This window comes from Delphinapterus leucas, chromosome 14 (genome assembly GCF_059928025.1).
Source record: "Delphinapterus leucas isolate spDelLeu-1000000601 "Yukka" chromosome 14, BTC_Dleu_Yukka2, whole genome shotgun sequence".
Classification (NCBI taxonomy): domain Eukaryota; kingdom Metazoa; phylum Chordata; class Mammalia; order Artiodactyla; family Monodontidae; genus Delphinapterus; species Delphinapterus leucas.
The window spans coordinates 24,951,604-24,970,807 of NC_143142.1; the positions used below are offsets into that span (position 1 = coordinate 24,951,604).

Here is a 19,204-nt window from a genome sequence, read left to right on the forward strand (position 1 = left end):
CTTTTGTAGAGTGCAGGGCTGGACTTGGGCGTCCACATTTGGGGCCAGTGCCCGCCAGCCAGCCCGCGAGGAAGCCAAAGGCAGCCCTCTTGGCCTATTAAATCAAGGAAATGCTCGCCTGGCAATCGGTGCTGTCCTGTGCCCCTGCAACAGTGAGCGAGGGGCTGAGTGGGTGTCACAGGTTCTGGGCAGCCGTTGGGTCTCCAGGCTGAGCAGTTATGGAGCCCCCAGAGCAGAGGAACCAGGCAGAGCTGGGAGCCAGCAGCCTGGAGGGAGGTGCTGGTGGCCCTGGGGGCTCAGGATGGCAGCCGAGCCGGGTCTGCAGAGTCCAGATCCCTCCCTCTCCATCCCACCTCCCACAGAGGCTCTGTGCCGGTGGGGAGGGAGGCAGGTCTTGGACAAGAGGAGATGAGGTCACCCCAGTGCCAGGGCGCCGGCAGTGAGTGGCATGCAGACTGTCTGCTGGGAAGGCAGCCACAGGCCGAGGCCCAGCAAACCTGGTTCCTCTCAAACCAACACTGTGTTGCTCCTGCAGCAGTCCTGCTGCTGGGTGCCGTGATCGTCCCCATTTTACAGATGAGGACACTGAGGCCGGGAGAGGAGAAAGGACTTGTCCAAGGTTCAGCGAGCCCTGGTGGTGAGAGCGAACCCCAGGCCGCAAATCTGTACCCATAACAGGGACACCTGCCCTTTCTTGACTCAGGGGAGCCTTCATGGGGGACCAGGGCCGAGGCTCCCCTTCGCGCCCCAGCCCCAGCCTCCTCAGGATGTTCCAGGAGCCGGTCTGGTCCAGGCCACCACGGGTGCTGTCACGTGGCGGTTGTGCTCAGGGTAAAGGCCTCCACCACTGAGCTCGGCACTTAGCAAAGATTCCAGTCTCCGACCAGCAAGCTGGAAGCCCCTCAGAGGGGGGTCACCAGCTGCAGCCCCCTGGGGAAAGTCCAGTCTGTTCGGTGAGGTTGAGTGTATTCGGACGTGTCCAAGCAGGAGCTTTCTCTGCAAATGGCTGAGAAATGACTTGTGCGCCACCCTGGGGACTGTCCAGCTGCCTCCCAGGGTCTGACGTGTGCTGTTACAAATCACTGGTTCCCGCCCCTTCCCGAGCGTGGGATCGCCACCGCCGCCCAGGGTCTGACGGGAGTCATCTGCTGTGTGTCATCTCCGTACACGGTGTTTCTCACTGTGAGCAGCTCCTGGAGAGAGCTGGGTGGGCACCAGAGCCCTGGGTGGCATCGCAGGCAAGCAGTCGTGGGGGATTTTCTCCTGGGAGGAGCAGCTGCAGAGCTGAGGGCGTGGAGGGCCTCCTGCTGGGGGAGCGCTGGGGTTGGTGCAGACACGGGGTCCTCACCCAGCTCTGGGAGTTGCCTGTCCAGGGCCCCATCCCCTGTGTGAGGTGGGTGGCCTCCCCGGCTTGCAGCGAGAGGATGTCTGCGTCAGGCTGGTGGAAGTCATGGCAAGACAGGCAGAGTCCGGTGACTCCAAAGCTGCCCCAGCTTCATTCACCCCAGGGCCCAGTGGACCACACGAGGACGGGGCCCAACCCTGTGACCCACAGCACCAAGTGGGTAGAGTCAGAACCGGGTGCCAGGGAGGCGTCGGGGAGAACGGGGCCACAGCTGGCCCCCAGGCTGAGCACACCCTCAGGACCAGGGAGGCCCTGAACGCAGACCGAGGGACTGGGATTCCATCCTGGTACCAGAGCACCCCAGACGTGTGCGGCAGGAGGGGGCGCCGGGGTGCGGGGCTGGGAAGAGGAGTCGTGGGTGAGGCCACGGAGGGCGAGCCAAACGGGGAGGGGGCCCTGGGGGAGGCCCTGCCCGGTGCGCCTTCCTCCCGTACGCATACTCTTGTGCGTGCTTCTCACGGTTTCCAGAGTTACGGCTCAAAACAGCACGTTCCTTTCTCAGTGATCTGTGATTCAGGTGTCAGCATGCTGCTCGGCCTGCGCGCCCATGCTCGGGCTCCTGCTCTGGCTCCAGGAGCCTGCACAGCAGTGGTGGTAGCACCAAGGGGCTCCAGCTCCCCCTGCCCGCCTAGTGCCTTCTGGGATGGCTCCTCTCCTGGCTGAGGGACCTCTGTGTGGTGGGTCCCGGGGCACAGTGCCCCCTTCGCCGTGCTCAGCCAGCGGCTTTAGGGGAGAGCAGGTGGAGCTCCCAGGCTCCTGTGTTTGTCCAGCCCGGCCAGTCAGTGCCTCCCACGGGCTCCCTGAGCGCTGCCCGCCTAAAGGATGGCCCGTGTGGGTCCCCACGGTTTGTCCCAAGGGAGAGGGAGGGAACAGGGAAACCTGAGCCCCACCTGCCTGGAGAGCAAGAGGAGCCCCAGGTGTGGGCAAGGGCCGGACACGAGGGGCGTCTGTCTGTCCTGCTCAGGCCGCACAGCAGTGCCCGTCCTGCCGGCCTCCTCTGCCCTCTGTTGCCTGGCGAGGCTCGGAGGGACGTCTGTGGGGTAGAGGGGCCGGCCCCTGGGGTCTGAAGTCAGCCTGGGGTGCGCTGAGCAGGAAGGGCAGACGCAGCCTGTCGGGGCCCGGGGGCCTGCTCCACGCAGGACGTGGCAGCTGAGCTCTTCCCACGCACACATGCCCTGGAGGACCGACCCCTCTCGGCACACGTGCACTGTTTCAGCAGGAGCAGCTGGCCTGGATGCGGGAGGCACCTGGCTCTCCCCCCCAGTGACCTAGCAGGGTACGTGGAGGCAGGCCCAGGCCCTGTGCGGATGCTCATCCCAGCACCCGTGCCTGGCCCCACTCCACGCTTGCCCACCCATCCTTGAACGCCACTCCACACCCAGGGCTTGGCCTGGCCTGGCCACTGGCCTCTCGTCTCTGGGGCCCCGTCACCGGCACGAGACCTGGGACCTGCTGGCGGCCCTCAGAGCCTGCTCAGCAAGTGTCTGCTCAGTGGATTAATGAATACATGCTAATGGCCACATCTGTTATTTACCTGATGTGAAATCTGGGGTCAGAAGCACAGCGTCTGATTATGACGTCATTCCCATGAGCTATGACAGCCCTGCTGGTCCCTACCACGCAGCTTCCGGGAATCCGTTAGCACTAATTACTACCCAGTAGAATGTAACATTCCTGGACCACCACGTAACTGCGTGTGGAACGTCATCCGCTCCTCCAGGCACGCCTGGGGGTCCTGCATCCTGTTTCTCTCTGCAGAAGGCTTACCCCACCCCGCACACACCCAAGACCTGACACTACTCGCTTTCGGAGCGTCTGTTGTTCCTGAGCTTGTTCTAAAGAAGGCACAGGGTGGGTTTTGGAAACGGGCCCTCCCCGGTGGAGTGCAGGACCTTGAGGCAATGTCTACGTTGTGGTGGGGGGCGGTGGCTCCTTCTCAGCACTGATGCTGTCAGACCATGTCTCTCAGAGAAGGCAGGTTCTGTGGGAATGCAGGGTTTTGTGGGGCCTCCCCCGGCCACTGGCACCCTAGGGCCAGCAGCACTGCCCGTCCACCTTGGAGGAGCAGCAAGCCTAGAGCTCCTGGCCGTGGGACTTAGAGCCCATTTCCTGCCTCTCCAGGCCTCAGTTTCTTTATCTGCAGAATGGGGATAGGAAGGTGTGAGGGTGGAGCAGGCCGGTGCCTGTGTGCACCCATCAGCACCAGCTGCAGCTTCCCTGTTGTTACCACATCGTCAGAAAAGTCCTTAAATCCGATACCTCCGGTCTACACTGGCCCCACACTTGGGACGCTCATCTCATTCATTTTACTTTCAAACACGGGGCAGCTTTCACCAGCAGCAGGAGTCCCTTTAGAAGTAGGACGGTCAGTTGTGCGTGGGAGTCAGACGAGGGCCCTGGGTTCCTTGAAAACCCAGAGGCTCCGCAGCAGGGTCACGGTCCTCAAGGGGAGGTAGAGAGGGCCGGGGCCACGCTCTGTGGTCACGGTGCCTCCTGGCCGCCATCCTCGCGTCCTCTGTGCTGGTGGGGGCGGGGCGGCCACGGGATCCTCCGTGTGGCCTTGAGTGAGCACCGCCGGCAGGGGCCAGGCCTGCCCAGCTCTGCCCTGCACCCTTGCTTTCGTGAACACAGGCCTCCCCCTCGCGGACTCCAGTGAGGACTGATGCCCTGCCTGGCAGGATGGAGGCACGGGGCCAGCCAAACCCCAGCAGGCGTAGCTGACTGCCGGGGAGGCTGCCCACGTGCTGCCTGCGGGGGATGCAGCGACAGTGCCCCCATGGGAGGCGGGGCTTGCCCGTGCAGGCGCGGGGGCCCCAGCCGGCAGCCCCGAAGCCACGTGCTGTCAGCGACCACGGGGGCCAGAGGGGGCCAGCGGAGTTGGAGAGCACAGGGCCAGCTGGGGCCCGGCGGGGAGGGTGCTCTTGGGCCTACCAGGGCCAGGCTGTGCTGACCGCCCCCCCTCCCCCCCCCCAGAGCCGGATGGCGGAGAGCCTGCGCCTCTTTGACTCCATCTGCAACAACAACTGGTTCGTCAGCACCTCCCTCATCCTCTTCCTCAACAAGAAGGACCTGCTGGCGCAGAAGATCCGGCGCATCCCACTCACCGTGTGCTTCCCCGAGTACAGCGGCCAGAACACCTACGAGGAGGCCGCCGTCTACATCCAGCGGCAGTTCGAGGACCTGAACCGCAACAAGGAGACCAAGGAGATCTACTCCCACTTCACCTGTGCCACCGACACCAGTAACATCCAGTTCGTGTTTGACGCCGTGACCGACGTCATCATCCAGAACAACCTCAAGTACATCGGCCTCTGCTGAGGAGCCAGCGTCGGCTGTGGCGAGACTGGGGCATCACACCCCCACCCACGCTGGTGACCAGCACGGGGGCAGAAAACGGGGGCCCGGAGCGTGTCCCCCGCCCCGCCTCCTCGGCCCCCACGTTTCCGCAAACATGAATATGTACGGATAGATCGCTAGGTAAGTAGACACACTTGCGCACACACACGCACACACACACGCGCGCACGCTCTGTAGACAGCAGGCTCCCCGCGTAGCTGAGGGCCTGTGAAGACTTGAGGAGCTGTCACCAAGTCCACCCCGAGCCCCTCCTGCCACATAACCCTGCCTTCCCGACGTGGCCCCACTCTGCATGGGGGTCCGAGGGACCACAGGGAGGGGCGGCCGGCTCCCTGGGAGGAGACCCAGAGCAGGGGCCACGCCGCCCCACGTGCGCGCTGGGACCGGGCACCAGGCCTGCGACAGCACTGACCAGCCCTCCGGCCACTCACAGCTCTTTTTAAACCGCTTCAGAATATGCAGCGAAACTCCACATGGTGACGCGCGTGGCGCGACTTGTCTCGGACCCGGCGAGCTGGGCGCCAGCTTTTCTTCTACGAGTCGGACGTTTTATAAACCGAAACCTGGTTTTTCTCCTCTGACATCCTTTTTCTTTTCTTTCTTTTTTTTTTTTTTTTTGGCCAAATCTCGTGGTGTTTCGCAGAAATACAGAAAATTTCCAATGCAGTTGAGTATTCTTTTTTAAATGCAGATTTTCAAAACCTATTTTTTTTTCCGGGTGGTCCTTTTCGTGTCTGGCTTTGCTGAGTGTAAAATTGTTACCTGGACAAGTCTGTCCCTCTGCGCCCGGCAGCAGCCTCGGCGCCGAGTTGTACATAAGCCCGTGCAGCGTCCTCTTGTTACTGGTGCGGTTTCCACTTCGTTTTTCTTTCAGAAAATAAATGTGATGTATTTAAAGAAGGTCCTTCACCCAGGAGCGAACGAACAATAGCTAAATGTCTTGGTATTTAAAGAGTAAATTACCTGTGGCTTTTCTGCAAGTGGAGGAAAGGGAGGCCAGAGGGCAGCCTCGACTCCTGTGAAGGCTCGGCCGCCTCGCAGCCTGAGGGAGGCCCTTCCTGCCCAGGGCCCGGGGCACTGCCACCGCCACCGCCACGTGGATTACCTTGGCTGAGGGCCGTGTGCAAACACGAAGGCGCCGCCAGAGCCCTTGCCAAACCTCCTCTCGGCCTTTGGTACCCTGAGCCCGAGGTTGGTGTGAGGAGTCACAGCCAAGGACTTTAAGGGATGTCGAGAGGGAAAGAGGAGCTGGTGATCGCACGAAAGTCCGAGATTGTCTACTTTACGAAAATAAAATATCCTGAATGAGCCGAGCCTCGTCCCGAGTGCTGTGTGCGTGGACGGCATGCAGGAGGGTGGCGGGGACACTGTCCGTGCTGAGGTTCCTTTTTCTCTCCCCACTCCCTCCACATGTTTAGGAAAAACCATTTTGAAATGAATGTCAAGAACAAACAACCCGAAGAGTAGAAAGACGCTGCAAAAGAGGGAGATCTGCCAGGCCTGTGTGTCCCAAGGGGCTGAGGTTTGGGGGTAATGATGGCACCAGCCCAGGCTGCACCATCACCTGGACTCCCCCCCACCCTAAAGACACCTCCACTAGGGTCAGAATCATCCCCACAGAGCGGAAGAGATGCCCAGTGGGCCTGGAGGGTGCTGACAGCCCCCCGGCATGAACGGCGAGCCTGCAGGGTGTTTGGAGGAGGGGCCCCACCGGCCCACCGTTGGCTGACTCGCCAGTGTGGTTAGGGGGCCAAGGGATGGAAAACACAAGGAAGTTTGTTCACACTGCACCGGGCTCCTTGCAGACTATCTTATTCCACACTCATCCCTGCGGCGGGGTGTCAGTGGCGACCCATTTTACAGATGAGGCAAGATGCCCAAGGTCAAGGTCAGGGAGCAGTGGAGCCATCCTCCCCGGGAGGAGCAGAGGGGGCCGGTGCCTCCCAACACCTGGGTCCAAGACCTGGGTCCTCGCCCAGCTCTGCACCTGGACGGCCAGGGCAGGAGCCCACGGGGGCACAGAGCTACCCCATGTCGCCTCCTCAAACCCAGGACCGGACATGAAGCCCCAAGGGAGGGATACAGACAGACACACACGTGTGCAGGTACACAGCACTCAGACACGCGGACCTGGCTCTTGTTCCCCCCACCCCTGAGCCCACGTGGGGGTCCCCTTCACGCCTTCCCACATCACCAAACAGCGAAAACCCAAGGGGGCTTTTTTATAAGAAATAACGTGTGACTTAAGATCTTTGAGACTTATTTTGCACTTTAATGCCAGCTGTGAAAAGAGCAGTAATCTCAGCGTGAGCATCTTTAACTAAAAATACACAGTGAGAGGGAAATGGAAGGATTCTGCCTCCTGCCCAGATGTGTTCAAGGAGGGGGGAGGCTTCCCTGGGACAGTGGTCCCCTCCCCGCATCCCCCACAGTCTTTATCTGCTCCGGTTCTTCCTCTCACCAGCTGATCCCTCTGCTGACAGGACCGTCCCCATCCTCACGGCCCAAGATCCATCATCCCCTCAGGGCCCAGCACCCCAGGCCATGGAAGAGCGCCCAGGCCAGGGTGAGGTGGGAAGGGGTGTTTGCACCGTCTGACCCGCCTCCTTCCCCTGCTGCCGCCTGAGCAGTGCCTGGCACGGGGGAGGCACGTGCTAAGCTGCATCCAGAGAGGTCCACAGACGCGGTGTTAGCTGCAAGCCCAGGCCCAGCAGAGGGGATGGGGAGAGGGGGCCAGAGTTGGTGGAGGACGGCCCTGAGGGGAGAGGATCACCTTGCCAGAGGGGCAGGGTCACCACTGGGGGGGGGGGCCTCGTGCTTTGCTAAGTCTGGGTGGGGAGGGGGGTCTACTGTCCGCCAAAGGCTGTCAGGCTGAGGATGTCCACCCCTCACCCTGTGCTCCCACGGATGCAGTGCCCCCATCTCTCTCCAGCCCCCAGTGGTGATGGCAGGATGCCAGGAATGCCCCCGCCGCCTCCCCGCCCAGCCCTGCCTCTCTCCTCTGGGCAGGGAGGGCGCCTGCCTCTGCCCACAGCCCAGCTGCACATGAATGGGTCGGGACAGCGGGACAGTGGAGCTGCCCTAAAGGTGGGCCGGCGGCTCTCAGCGCCCAGCACTATGTGTGCCAGGCAGGGCCTGAGACCACCATCAGAGGGCCCGAGGGGTTGGGGACACTTCCAGGGGGCCCCCAAATCCAGTTACAGAGGAATCCTGGGTGTCAGCCTGGAGCCCTCTCCTACAGGATGCTGTGTCCACACAGGGAGGAGACGGGTTCCTCCAGCATCCCTGGCGGCCAGTCACTCAGGGCCTGGAAGACGGGGCGCCTGGCATTTGCCCCACAATCCCGGTTTCTCCTCTCCTGACAAGCAGGTCCAGGCCTGAGAGCCAGAGCAGCCCTGCTGGGCGGCGGCCTGTCCTGCGGCGCCCCCTGCTGGCCACTTTGGGAAACCACGCAGCCAGCTGGACCTGGCCGGGCGCCAGGGCCCAGAAAAGGCCTCGTCCCCACAGATACCCCAACACATGGGCGTGAAGTGCAGCAGGAAAACAACCGACAAATAGTCCTTTAAAATCCTGCATAGAAACTGCTAAACCACCAGTATTTGTTGAGTGCCAGACACGTGCCCAGCACTCCGCCAGGTGCAGAGGGTCCTTCTGGTCGTGGCCGTGGACAGAGAACCCAGACCCATGACCACCAGCACGAGAGCCGCTGCGCCCTGCATGCAGACCGTCCCGGAAGAGCCGCTGGCCCCCTGTGACCTGTTGCTCCCGATGGGCTTCGCTAGCGCCCGAGGCCCCACGCTGGTAAGAGCGCAGCCCCAGAAGTAGATGCCCTCACCCACCCAGACCCCCACCCACAGGCCCAGCGAGGACACCCCCAGGACACGGCTACACGGGCCAACCCAGGAGCTGCTGCGCTCAGGGGACCCTCAGATGGTCCTCCTGGGGCGCCTACCACACTGCATGTCCCCCTCCCTCCCTCTAGCTACCCACCCCACCCCACCCACTGCTACCTACCCCTCCCCAGAGTGTCCCAGGCCTCCCTCTGGGCACGGACTCCTGTGATAAATCCTACGATAAAGTGCAAACTACACCCCCCTGCTCCCCATGGTGAGCCTAGTGCTTGCGGATTCCAGCCTGTCCACCAGAACCCAGAATACCTAGAGCTTTTGTAATTAAGACAGCGTTGGGCTGGCCCAGGTACCTTCTCGGACTGAGTGTGAAAAGCAAAATTCTTTCACTTTCAGAAGAAAATATGGCAGGATACTTCCATGAGCTATTAGCACCAAATTCTCTTAAACAACACCAAAAAAAAGAAAAAAGTCACAAAGGAAAAGATTGATGAAACTCACTACTATTCAAATGAAAAACTGCTGGACCAATGAATAAACAAACAGAGAAAAGCCACGCAGATAGCCTGGGAAGTGATATTTGCAATATGTGTGACCAGCAAAGTGTTAGAATCTCGGATAAACGAAGCACTCCCTCAAATCAATGAGAAATGGAAAAAACAACTCAGCAGAATGGGCTCAGGCTCCTGGGAGGCCCCGGCAGGAGAGGAGATGGAGGCGGTGCTAGGCAGAGAGAAGACGCCCCTTCCCAGCCTTGGGGGATGGCAGAGCCATAGGACAGCGACAGCTACACGGCTTAGCACTCGGCCAGGCTGCTGGGAGGGAGCACGACGGGCTCTCCAGCTGGGAAGCAATTGTGCTCTCTGGCCCCATGACGCCCTTCTCTGGGGAAGCCCTGGGGAAAACCAGCTCATGCAGGTCCGCCGGACTGGAGTAAGTTCACTGAATGTAAGTACACACGTTCAAACAGGGGATGGGCAGGCTGGGGTTATAATCAGGAAATGGAGCCCGTGACACACATGGGTACATTCCCAATGATAGCATTAGGTTTTTCAAGTACCGAAGGGATACGTACAGCAAAATCCATTTAGAGAGCTTTAAAACATGGAAGGCAAGATCTATATATAATTACACCTATGCCCCCTTCAGTGGAAGCGCAGAATCCTAACCACTGGACCGCCAGGGAATAATACAAAGACATATGTTGGGGATGAAGTCACCCACTATTGGTGGCTCCAGGGAGGGCAGGAGAAAGGGTGCTGGGTGGGGGAGGTTCACAGGGGGCTGTATTTTGTTTTGTTTTGTTTTGTTTGCAGTACGCGGGCCTCTCACTGTTGCGGCCTCTCCCGTTGCGGAGCGCAGCCTCCGGACGCGCAGGCTCAGCGGCCATGGCTCACGGGCCCTGCCGCTCCGCGGCACGTGGGATCTTCCCGGACCGGGGCACGAACCCGTGTCCCCTGCATCAGCAGGCGGACTCTCAACCACTGCGCCACCAGGGAAGCCCAGGGGGCTCTATTTTTTTTAAGCAAAAATCTCAAGCAACTGTGAAATATGGTTGAACGTTAAGATTTAGCAAATCTGGTGGCGGTTCCTGATGTCCGTTATCATCATCTCTCTCGCCCCTGGGCGCTTGCACGGGTCCCAATGGGTTTCAAAGCCATGAGTGAGAACGGCAAGGCCCCTCTCTCCACACCCCGGGAAGGAATGTCCCTGAGCGGTGAGCAGAGGCATCCATGGAGCTCAGCCCCAGAGCTGGTCCCTTATGGAGACGCCCCGCTATTCCCAGGGGCCCTCAACCGTGGTCGCCCAGGAGAACCAGCCAAGGTGCGTTCAAGGAAGATGTGGGCAGGGCCCACCAGGTGACGTGGGATAGGGCCAGGGATGGGTGGTCTTTTAAAAAGACCACCCGGGGTGCTGCTGTCCGGCCTGGCACACCCAGCCCAGCCCAGCTAGAGGAGGGTATGGTCCCGGCTGGGCGGGCAGCAACCCCAGCTCCCAGGGCTCTGCTCAGCCTGCCTCTCTGCACCTGTTCCCTTAGTCATTTCTCTCTGGGCCTTGATTCGGGGAGTGTTCCCGCCTGGTCCTCACTTCAGGCCTCTGGAGCAGGGGGTCCCATCAGCCTCAACGTCCCAGATAGGGAAGCAGCCTGTCTAGGGGCACACGGGGAACGAGGGGATGGCAGAGGGACCTGGTCTGTCCAACCCCTGGCCCGGGACATCTTAAGGCCCATGTCGGCCTTAAGGCACCCCCTTTAAGGCCTGATATCCTGCCTCTTGGAATGAGCCCCTCATTTAAAATTGCTCATTGTGTCTTGTGACAGGATGGGTATCAACCGGACACGAATCTCAACCCTCCAGCTGCGGTCGGTCAGCGGGTGGCCATTACCCTGGACTCAGCATCAAATCGGCAGGAGCAGTCAGCTGAAGGGGACGGTGAGCCCGGGGGTGGGGTCTTTCCTCCTTAAAAACGCGCCCTGGTGCTTCTCACAAGAGGACATTTACAGGGCTCTTGTCACCAGGGAAATACAAATGAAAACCAAAGTGAGACGCAAGCACACACCCACCATCATAGCCAAAAAATCAAGTGTGGGTGCGGATACAGAACGCCTGGGACCCTCATACGCTACTGGTGGGAGCTAAATTGGCAAAACTCTTTTAGGAAGCCATTTGTAGTACCTTCTAAAGCTGGACATAAAGTTGCCCTGGGCCCAGCAATTCTCTCCAAGGCGTATCTCAAAAGAAATGCATACACATGTCCATCGAAAGACATTTGTAAGAATGTTAGCGACCACTGTATTCTCAGCTGCCACACACTAGAAACAGTTCAAATGGCCATCAGCAACAGAGGGGATAAACAAACCGTAGCGCCCCCATATAGTGTGCATACCACACTGCAGAGCAAATGGGCAAAAATCAGTAATACACAGCGCACAACAGAGACGAAGAAGCTAGAAGCAAAATACTACAGACTGTATGTTTCCACTTATGTCAAGTTTAAAGAGGCACAAACTAACCCGTGGTCTTATAACCTGAAGACAAATCAGCCGGTTTACGTTTGGGTGAGGGGTGGTGACTGGTAGGGGCAGGTGCCGGCCATACTCCGCACACTTCTTCATCTGGGTAGCGGTGCCCGGAAGTGGCAGGTTCACTTAGTACAAGTTAGTCAAGCGTTCACGTATGACGTGTGCCTTTTTAACATGTATATGGTACCTTAGTAAAAGCATAGCTTTTTAAAAAATATGCTCTAAATTGTGATCGGCACGGCAGGCGCCTGACTAGGAGAGGAGGCCGAGGGCCACCCGAGCGCCCACGGTGAGCCTACCTGCAGGCAGCTGCGCCAGGTGCTTGAAGGCCAGGTGCAGGTTCTCCCGGCAGGCTGACTGGGGGTCGCTCAGCAGGAAGGACAGGGCGTGGATGACGTCATGCTCTAAAAAGCCATCTCTGGGGAAGAGAGGTGAGATTTAGACACAACGAACGTGCCACGAGAGGATCCAATAAGAACCTAGAGGCGGTTGCCTGCCCTCCCGGCCCCTGGAACCTAAGCCTGTGCCGGCTGGATGGGACCGCATTCCTGCGGCCTCCGGAGAGAAGGCACAGGCTGGGGGTGGCCCTCACGTCAGGTGAGAGCAGTGCGGCCTGAGTGGTGGAGGACGACTCCAGGCAACAGAAGTGCATGACCAACCTCCCCTGAGCAGCCGGGCTGAGCTGACCGCTTCTCTCCACCTGCCGGGCACACACCTGCGGACTGTCCAGGGCAGCCACGTGCCTCCAAACCCACGTAGGCCTGTTATGCTTCTTGTTACAATGATATAGATTCACTGAATATCAGGTAAGCCAATTCGATGGGAGGAGAGTTGGTGGTTTTTGTTTTTGTTTTGATTTCCTTATGAAAACAAAGGTGAATGTTTTGGGAAACTCCAAGGTCAGTGTCTAAAAAGATAAATAAATAGGGCTTCCCTGGTGGCGCAGTGGTTAAGAATCCACCTGCCAATGCAGGGGATGCGGGTTCAAGCCCTGGTCTGGGAAGATCCAACATGCCGTGGAACAACTAAGCCTGTGCGCCACAACTACTGAGCCTGCGCTCTAGATCCCATGAGCCACAACTACCGAAGCCCACGTGCCACGACTACTGAAGCCTGCACACCTAGAGACCGTGCTCCACAACAAGAGAAGCCACCACAATGAGAAGCCCGCGCACTGTAACGAAGAGTAGCCCCCGCTTGCCACAGCTAGAGAAAGCCCACACGCAGCAACAAGGACCCAGTGCAGCCAAAAATGAATAAATAAATTTATTTTAAAAATAGTGAGATGATTGTAAAGATTCTAGAAGGGTTTTGCATGCAGATTACTTCATTGTATCTGAGTGCTTGCTCTCCTTTAAAGAATCAAAGCTCCATGATGTTACAGGCGCTGGTTTAGGCAAAAGAGATGATGGGAAGCTCCGTGCAGTGGCCCATAGCCAGGAAGAGGCGCACAGGGATTGGTGACTGCCTAATCGCTTAGGGATTTGGGGTTAAGATGAACTGTTTGAAGGGAAGATACAATTTCTTCCAATCCTAGCTTTTTAACCATTCCTTCTGATTAACTAACTAACTGCTGGGCCCAGTCACATCTGGTGAGGGTTTCAAGGCTGCATCTCTTGAGGCTGAGGTCAGAAGTAAATGAGAAGTCAGAGCGGGGCCTGGCCCAGTGCCCAGCACACAGGAAGTGCCTGGCCGTGCTCTGCCGTGAGGGCCGTATGAGTCGTTCTGGGAGAAGGAAATCACAGTGGGACCCCCAAGTTGCGGGGGCCTTCCCTGACCCCCGGTGTGACGTGTCCGGGCCTCTTCACTCTGCACCCAGGTGCCCGCTCCGAGTCACCCTGCTGGTAAGTCAGCTCTGTAAGCTGTAACTCCCCAAGGTGACAAGAGGCCAGGCCCCTGGCTTCCACGCTCACTCCTCGTGTGGATCCAGGAAGGCAGGAGGTTTCAACGTGGGCAGTCACTCAGGGCTTGAGGGGTGAGATGACCATTGAGCCCGGCGGACTTCAGAAGTCGGCCCCGGTCACTTCTGCCCTTTGTCCAGCGTGGTGTGCTAGAGTGAGCTGGGTCTTGGAATCCTGGACCCTGGGCACACCAGCTGCCTGCTCCGGGCTCCTCCCCACCCCTTGCAGTGGTGCTGGGAGGGACATTGGAGAACAGTGTGCCAGTCACATCAGGTCCTCAGTCGGTGACAGTTTCTGCACCGAGTCGCCCTGCTAAAGTGGTTACAGCCGGGAACCACCCCCCACACCTCCTATGAGGATAAACAGACCTATGGTCACTGTCACTGGGCTCGTAGTTTCCTGTAATCCCCAAACTTCAAGCATCCCTCCTCTCAGCCTCCGTCACCCTCCCTGGGGTTACTCCTAATGTCCAAATCGGGTCCGGAGAGAGGAAAAAGGAGCAGGAAGAATGAGAGAAAGCACTTTTCTGGATCTGTCTCAGATAAGAACAGTGAGACTCGACCGAGAGCCTTGCCAGGTCAGAGCAGGAAAGGGCGGCCCTGCAGATGCCAGGTTCGAGCCCACTCCCCCGTTCTCCCCGGCACCCATCTGCCCTGTTTGGTGCAACACCTATGAACTGGGGCGCTCACTGTGTCACCACCTCCCCACACGCACCCAGTTCACAGCGACCTGTTGGGCCAGGGCTGCGCAGGGATTGGGCTGGCCACCCCCCTCCCAGGGACCTGACATCAGAACCCAGAGAAGAGACGGGGAGCTGAGGGGTCGAGGGGACCAAGGGGCTGAGGCGGCCATCTGGAGGTGGCCCTGAGCAAGCGGGTGTGTGAGTTCCCAAAGACCACCCATCTGTGGGGAGAGGGAACCAGAGAGAGAGCGCCCGCGGCCAACCAAGCCACCACGGGGCTGACACTTCACGTGCATGAACTCATTTAACTCCCTGCCCCGCGAGCAGCTCATTCAAGGTCGTTCAAGCATGTGCCACCCAGGGGAGGGGTGCGGCTCCAAAGCGTGGCATTGATACCCAGAGGCAGCTGCTCACCTGCCCACGTTGTGGGTGGCCATGATATAGAGCACCTCAGTGGTCTTGATGCGCACCAGGTCGTTGGTGTCCTTCAGCAAAGCTTTCAGGCTCTCCAGGCAGCCTACGGGCAGAAAAACCTCTGAACATTCACCGAGCTCAGAAACCAGCTAACCTAGAAGTCGACAAGTGAGCTGATGTCCAGAACGAGAGCACGAGGGCTCTACTGTTTGGGGGTGTGAGGGCATCGTGTGGGTGATGGAGTGTTTCAGAGTCACTGGCGGGGACTCTGGGTGCTAGAAAGGCTCATCCCCCAGGACCCTGTCATCCAAACCCCCTCGTGAATCTCTGCACACCTCCTCCCAGTCCTCCACGGGGTTCAGAAAATGCCCTTTGCGTTTGGAGAGACTGGAAGTCAAATTCCAGCCTTGTCACCCACTAGTCGTGTACCCTTGAAAGGGTTACACCTCGGGAAGCCAGACTGAGCACCTAAAAATCTTGCCTTATTTACTTATGGGGCAACCCTAGCCTCACACTGCTTCTCTCTGAGCCTCCATTTTCTTCTGTGGGTTGAGGCGGTTCCTTCCCTCCCAGGGCCAGTGCTACGAGGACTAAGGTAACACGGGCACTGAACGTATGGCAGCGCTGGACCAGAGTCGGGCTCGTTAAATAGCAACCTTTTCTATTGAAGCTCCACCCGGCGTAGGGACCGCTGCCACCATCTCTGGGATTAAACTAGCCCTTCAGATAAGGCTGGTGGGAGAGGCGGCAGTTCACTCATCGTGGGCCTGATCTGGGACAGGTGTGACCGTGCCACTAAAATCAGTTCAACTCTTATGTGGGTAATTAAGAGAGTGGGACACAGTGGACACAGGTCCCCGTGTATGTGTGGTTTCAGTAGGGCCAGTGCCTATCTTCTGTGACAGCCTTGCGGGTGAGACAGATAAAGGCCTATTTGGTGGATGTGTGGCCACCGGGTTGAGTCATAGCAGAGGGGGCTGACCACTGGTGGTGTCCAGTTGAGGATGGGCTGACCAGCTGGGAGGGATGCTGTGAAGGGACCACCTCAAGCTTCTCTGTGTCTGTCCATCCAGACCACAGTCGTGGTCACTTGGGCTGTGCCACGCTCACCTATGCGGATGGCTGTGTAGACGTGCTCGGGGTCGTGCATGAGGTCATACAGAGCCATGAGGGCTTTCTGCCTTGTCAACAGGTCCTCCGACTGCAGCTCCTCGTTCAGCTTGGGCAGCGCCCGGCAGCCGTAGGCAATGGCAGCCTGGGTGGGGTTGATGTCGGGGGGCAGGTACTTGGAGATCTGGGCGTGGGCCATCTTCCCACGCCTCCCGCTCCTGCACAGGGCGGCTCTGTAGCTTTCAAAGTGAAGCTCTGCAGAAACCACTGATTAAAAGAACCCAAAAGTTGTCAACATTGCTACTGTGATTTGGTATTTTTACTTCCATTTTACAGATGAGCAAACTGAGAATGAGGGCAATAAAGGGATTTGTTCAAGGTCACAGTGAAGCCCAAACTTCACAGTGAAGCGGCGGCCCGAACTGCAAACTTCAGAGTTCTCCCGATACTTTATAGGCTGGGCCTTGGGACAAAGGCATTGAAAACACAAACTAAGCCAAATGAGCAAACGCTGTATCAGCTCCATTCAGTGCTTATCTTGTGCCAGCAATACCTAATATCCAACTTAGCTACCCCAGGAGGAGGGGACTTCTATTACCCACATTTTATGCAGGAGGAAACTGAGGTTTAGGGACAACGAGCCGTGGAGGTCACGAACTAGGATAGGAACCAATGTTCAAATCTGGGTCTAGCACATTCACCCATCAGGGACCCACAGTCGGATGCTTCCAGCACATCCATAGAGAAGGAAATAAGGTTAAAGTGTGATTTATTTTTATTACACACACACTTTGAGCAACTGTAGGCAGTGTGGCTTAGTAGTTAAGAATGGGCTCCAGACCCAAGCCAGTGGGTGGTCCTTAACAAGTTATTTCCTCTGTGTCTTTCTGCAGCTCAAAAGGGAGATGATAATAGCACCCACCCCCACCCCAACCCCCGACCCCCGCCAAGGTGCCATATTCGCTGAGACTCTTGAGCCTGGCTCACCAGGGCTCCAGATACTTTGGCTGAGTTATTATTAAGCTGATGGTGGTTGTGACCGCGTTTAGTGGCAGTGACAAACCCCAGCCTGTGGGAACCGACTCCACTAAGAGAGGTGAGCCGGACTCTGATTCCGGGCAACTGGTGACTAGGGAAGGAGGAGAAGGGGCCGGGCTGGGAGAGAAGAGGGGGCCCAGCCATTTGGGATCGGGGCTCCCCTCTCAGGAAACGGTGGGCGCCAGGGACAGGGGCCTACCCTCATCTAAGGGGTATGGGCTGCCTTGGGGTGGGAGGGCGCGGGGCCTGTTGATCAGGACCGGGTGGGTCTGGGGACCCCTGGCCCCTGGCCCCTGTCGGCCGCCGCAGACTCACCTGCTTCAGCGCGCAAGGTTCTGTAGCGCTTGCCCGTTGCCGGGCGACCCGGTTGCCAGGCGACCCTGAGCAGCGTCAGCCACGCAGCTCTTGCACACTCGGCGCCCACCGCGCAGGCGCGAACATCCCAGGCCAGGGCCGGCAGTAAAGTGGGGGTGGTGATATTTTACAGGGTTACTGTGGGGAACAAAGGCGGCTCACCTTTGTTCATAGTGCAGGAGGGAAGTGTCTATGTGCGCCTTTCTCTGTACTGGGCACTTGGCACACTGTTAATCCTCAGAGTAAACCTGTGAGGTGATAACATTCTCCATTTTACGGACAGGAACCTCAAAGAGGTTCAGTAGCTTCTGCTGAATCACTGAGGCCTGATTCCAGGACTGCTTAGCCCTGGTCCAGGCTCCTTCCTCGGCAGGCTGACTGGCTGGTGACAACACAGGTCGGCCCCTGCAGTGGACTCAATGCACTGCTGGCCAGAGCAGTTGTTCTTGGAAGCAAGCCAGAGCTAGCCACCACATACACCAAACCCTCCCAGGGCTCCCCACTGGTCTCAGGACAGAGTCCAGACTCCTAGCCTACCGCTCGAGGCCCTGGGTGATGGCCTCCTCCACACATGCTGGATTCTTTCTTAATCCCCCAAATGGCTAACTCTTTCCTGCAGCTGGGCTGCTTGTAACACTATCCACTTCTTTGTTCTTCAGGACACAACTTGGTGTACTCTTGAAGCCGACCTTCTCCCCAACTCCAAATTAGCGAGTGATCCTATGGCTTAATTACCCCACTGGCACACTTCCCTCTTCTTATTCTCTACTTGCTTGTCTGTTTCCCCCAACAGACTTCCCTGAGGGTGGAGGCCACTTCGGTCCTGGTTCCTTGCCTCCCCGGTGCCAGGAATATACCAGGAGGCCTTTCGGTAAGTGTAGAAGAAGTGAATGGTTAGTGGATTTGAGTTAAGCTTCATAATCAAAGCACTTTCACCGTCTTGTGTGATCCTCACAACAAACCCTTGAAGTACATAGTCAGGTCCATTTTATACCAGAGGAAACTGAGGAGGAAGTTGAGCCACTCAGGGAAGCTCACCCTGAGGCCTGAGCCCTTAGCAGTGAAACTCACTAACAAAGACACCAAGCATCGGCCTCCAGCACATTTAACTCTGAAACGAAGGCAACTGACTTCGATCTGTGTGCCATGGACCCCACTTTGTGATGTGGATGTCTGCCCCTACTGCTGTCCCTCAAAGGACCAAGTCGTGAAGGGTCTGTCTAACCTAGAGCATCCTAGCTTTTTTACAAAGGTGGTGTGGAGAGCATTGGGCTGGGATTTAGGAAATCTGGGTTCCAAATCTAGTTCTAACTCATGAAGCAAATCCTTTGGAATGTGTGAGCCTTCATTTCCTTGCTTGTGAAATCAGGGAGCTGAATCAAGTAGATTCTCAAAGCTGGGAATTCCAGATCTCTCAGGATTTGGTTACAGAGAGTCTTTTTGTAAAACCGTCCTTCAATTTTCTGTTTTTCAATCTCCTTTTTATTATTTTTGCAAACACACACATAACATTCTATGTAGTATATATGTTAATTTGTGAGACATAAAAATATAATAAGCAGCTGTGAATTCACCATTAGAACATTATCAGTGTCTGCATCCCCTTCCCTTGTCCCATACACGGTCCTCCTCTCCAAAGCGACCATCTCATTTCTGTGGTTCCCATCTCACAAATGCCTCTGGAAGCCATCTAGCCCCACGTGCCTCTCTCTGCAAACAGAAACTAGCTCACAGAAGCTCAGTGACTCAGGTCAGCCTTTAAACAGCCATTAATTATGGACGTTAATGTTGCAGCGTGAGCTCTAGAAGCCAAGGTGTATGATATTCAGGCATCATTAGGTTCAGAACTATGCAGATGAAGGTCAGGAAATGGAAGGAGTGTCCATTCCTTGTCACTGCAGGGCGATCAAATGCCAGTGCTACAGCAAGAGCCTCTTCTTATGCCGTGATCGCAGAGAGGAGGAGGTGTCTGTGGGAAAGGTACGCAGCACACCGAAATGCATCAGGGCTAACCCAGAAGGGCCGAGACGGGGGATATTATTGTATTCCCTCTGTTCCAAAATGTTTATTTTC

General features: G+C 57.6%; 2 protein-coding genes across 2 annotated transcripts in view; one reads left to right on the forward strand and one right to left on the reverse strand.

Moving 5' to 3' along the window:
• GNAZ (G protein subunit alpha z) overlaps positions 1-6,847 on the forward strand; it is a 42,940-nt gene extending 36,093 nt beyond the window's left edge. Inside the window, exon 3 of the mRNA XM_022551194.2 lies at positions 4,379-6,847. Coding sequence (XP_022406902.1) covers positions 4,379-4,723 — 345 coding nt within the window. The 3' untranslated portion in view covers positions 4,724-6,847. The remainder of the gene's footprint in view (positions 1-4,378) is intronic.
• The window catches only part of RSPH14 (radial spoke head 14 homolog), a 60,693-nt gene extending 44,705 nt beyond the window's left edge, over positions 1-15,988 (reverse strand). Inside the window, exons 1-3 of the mRNA XM_022551199.3 lie at positions 15,740-15,988; positions 14,630-14,732; positions 11,932-12,050 (exon numbers count right to left, since the gene is read on the reverse strand). Coding sequence (XP_022406907.2) covers positions 11,932-12,050; positions 14,630-14,732; positions 15,740-15,938 — 421 coding nt within the window. The 5' untranslated portion in view covers positions 15,939-15,988. The remainder of the gene's footprint in view (positions 1-11,931; positions 12,051-14,629; positions 14,733-15,739) is intronic.
• Between the last annotated feature and the right edge of the window lie 3,216 nt (positions 15,989-19,204).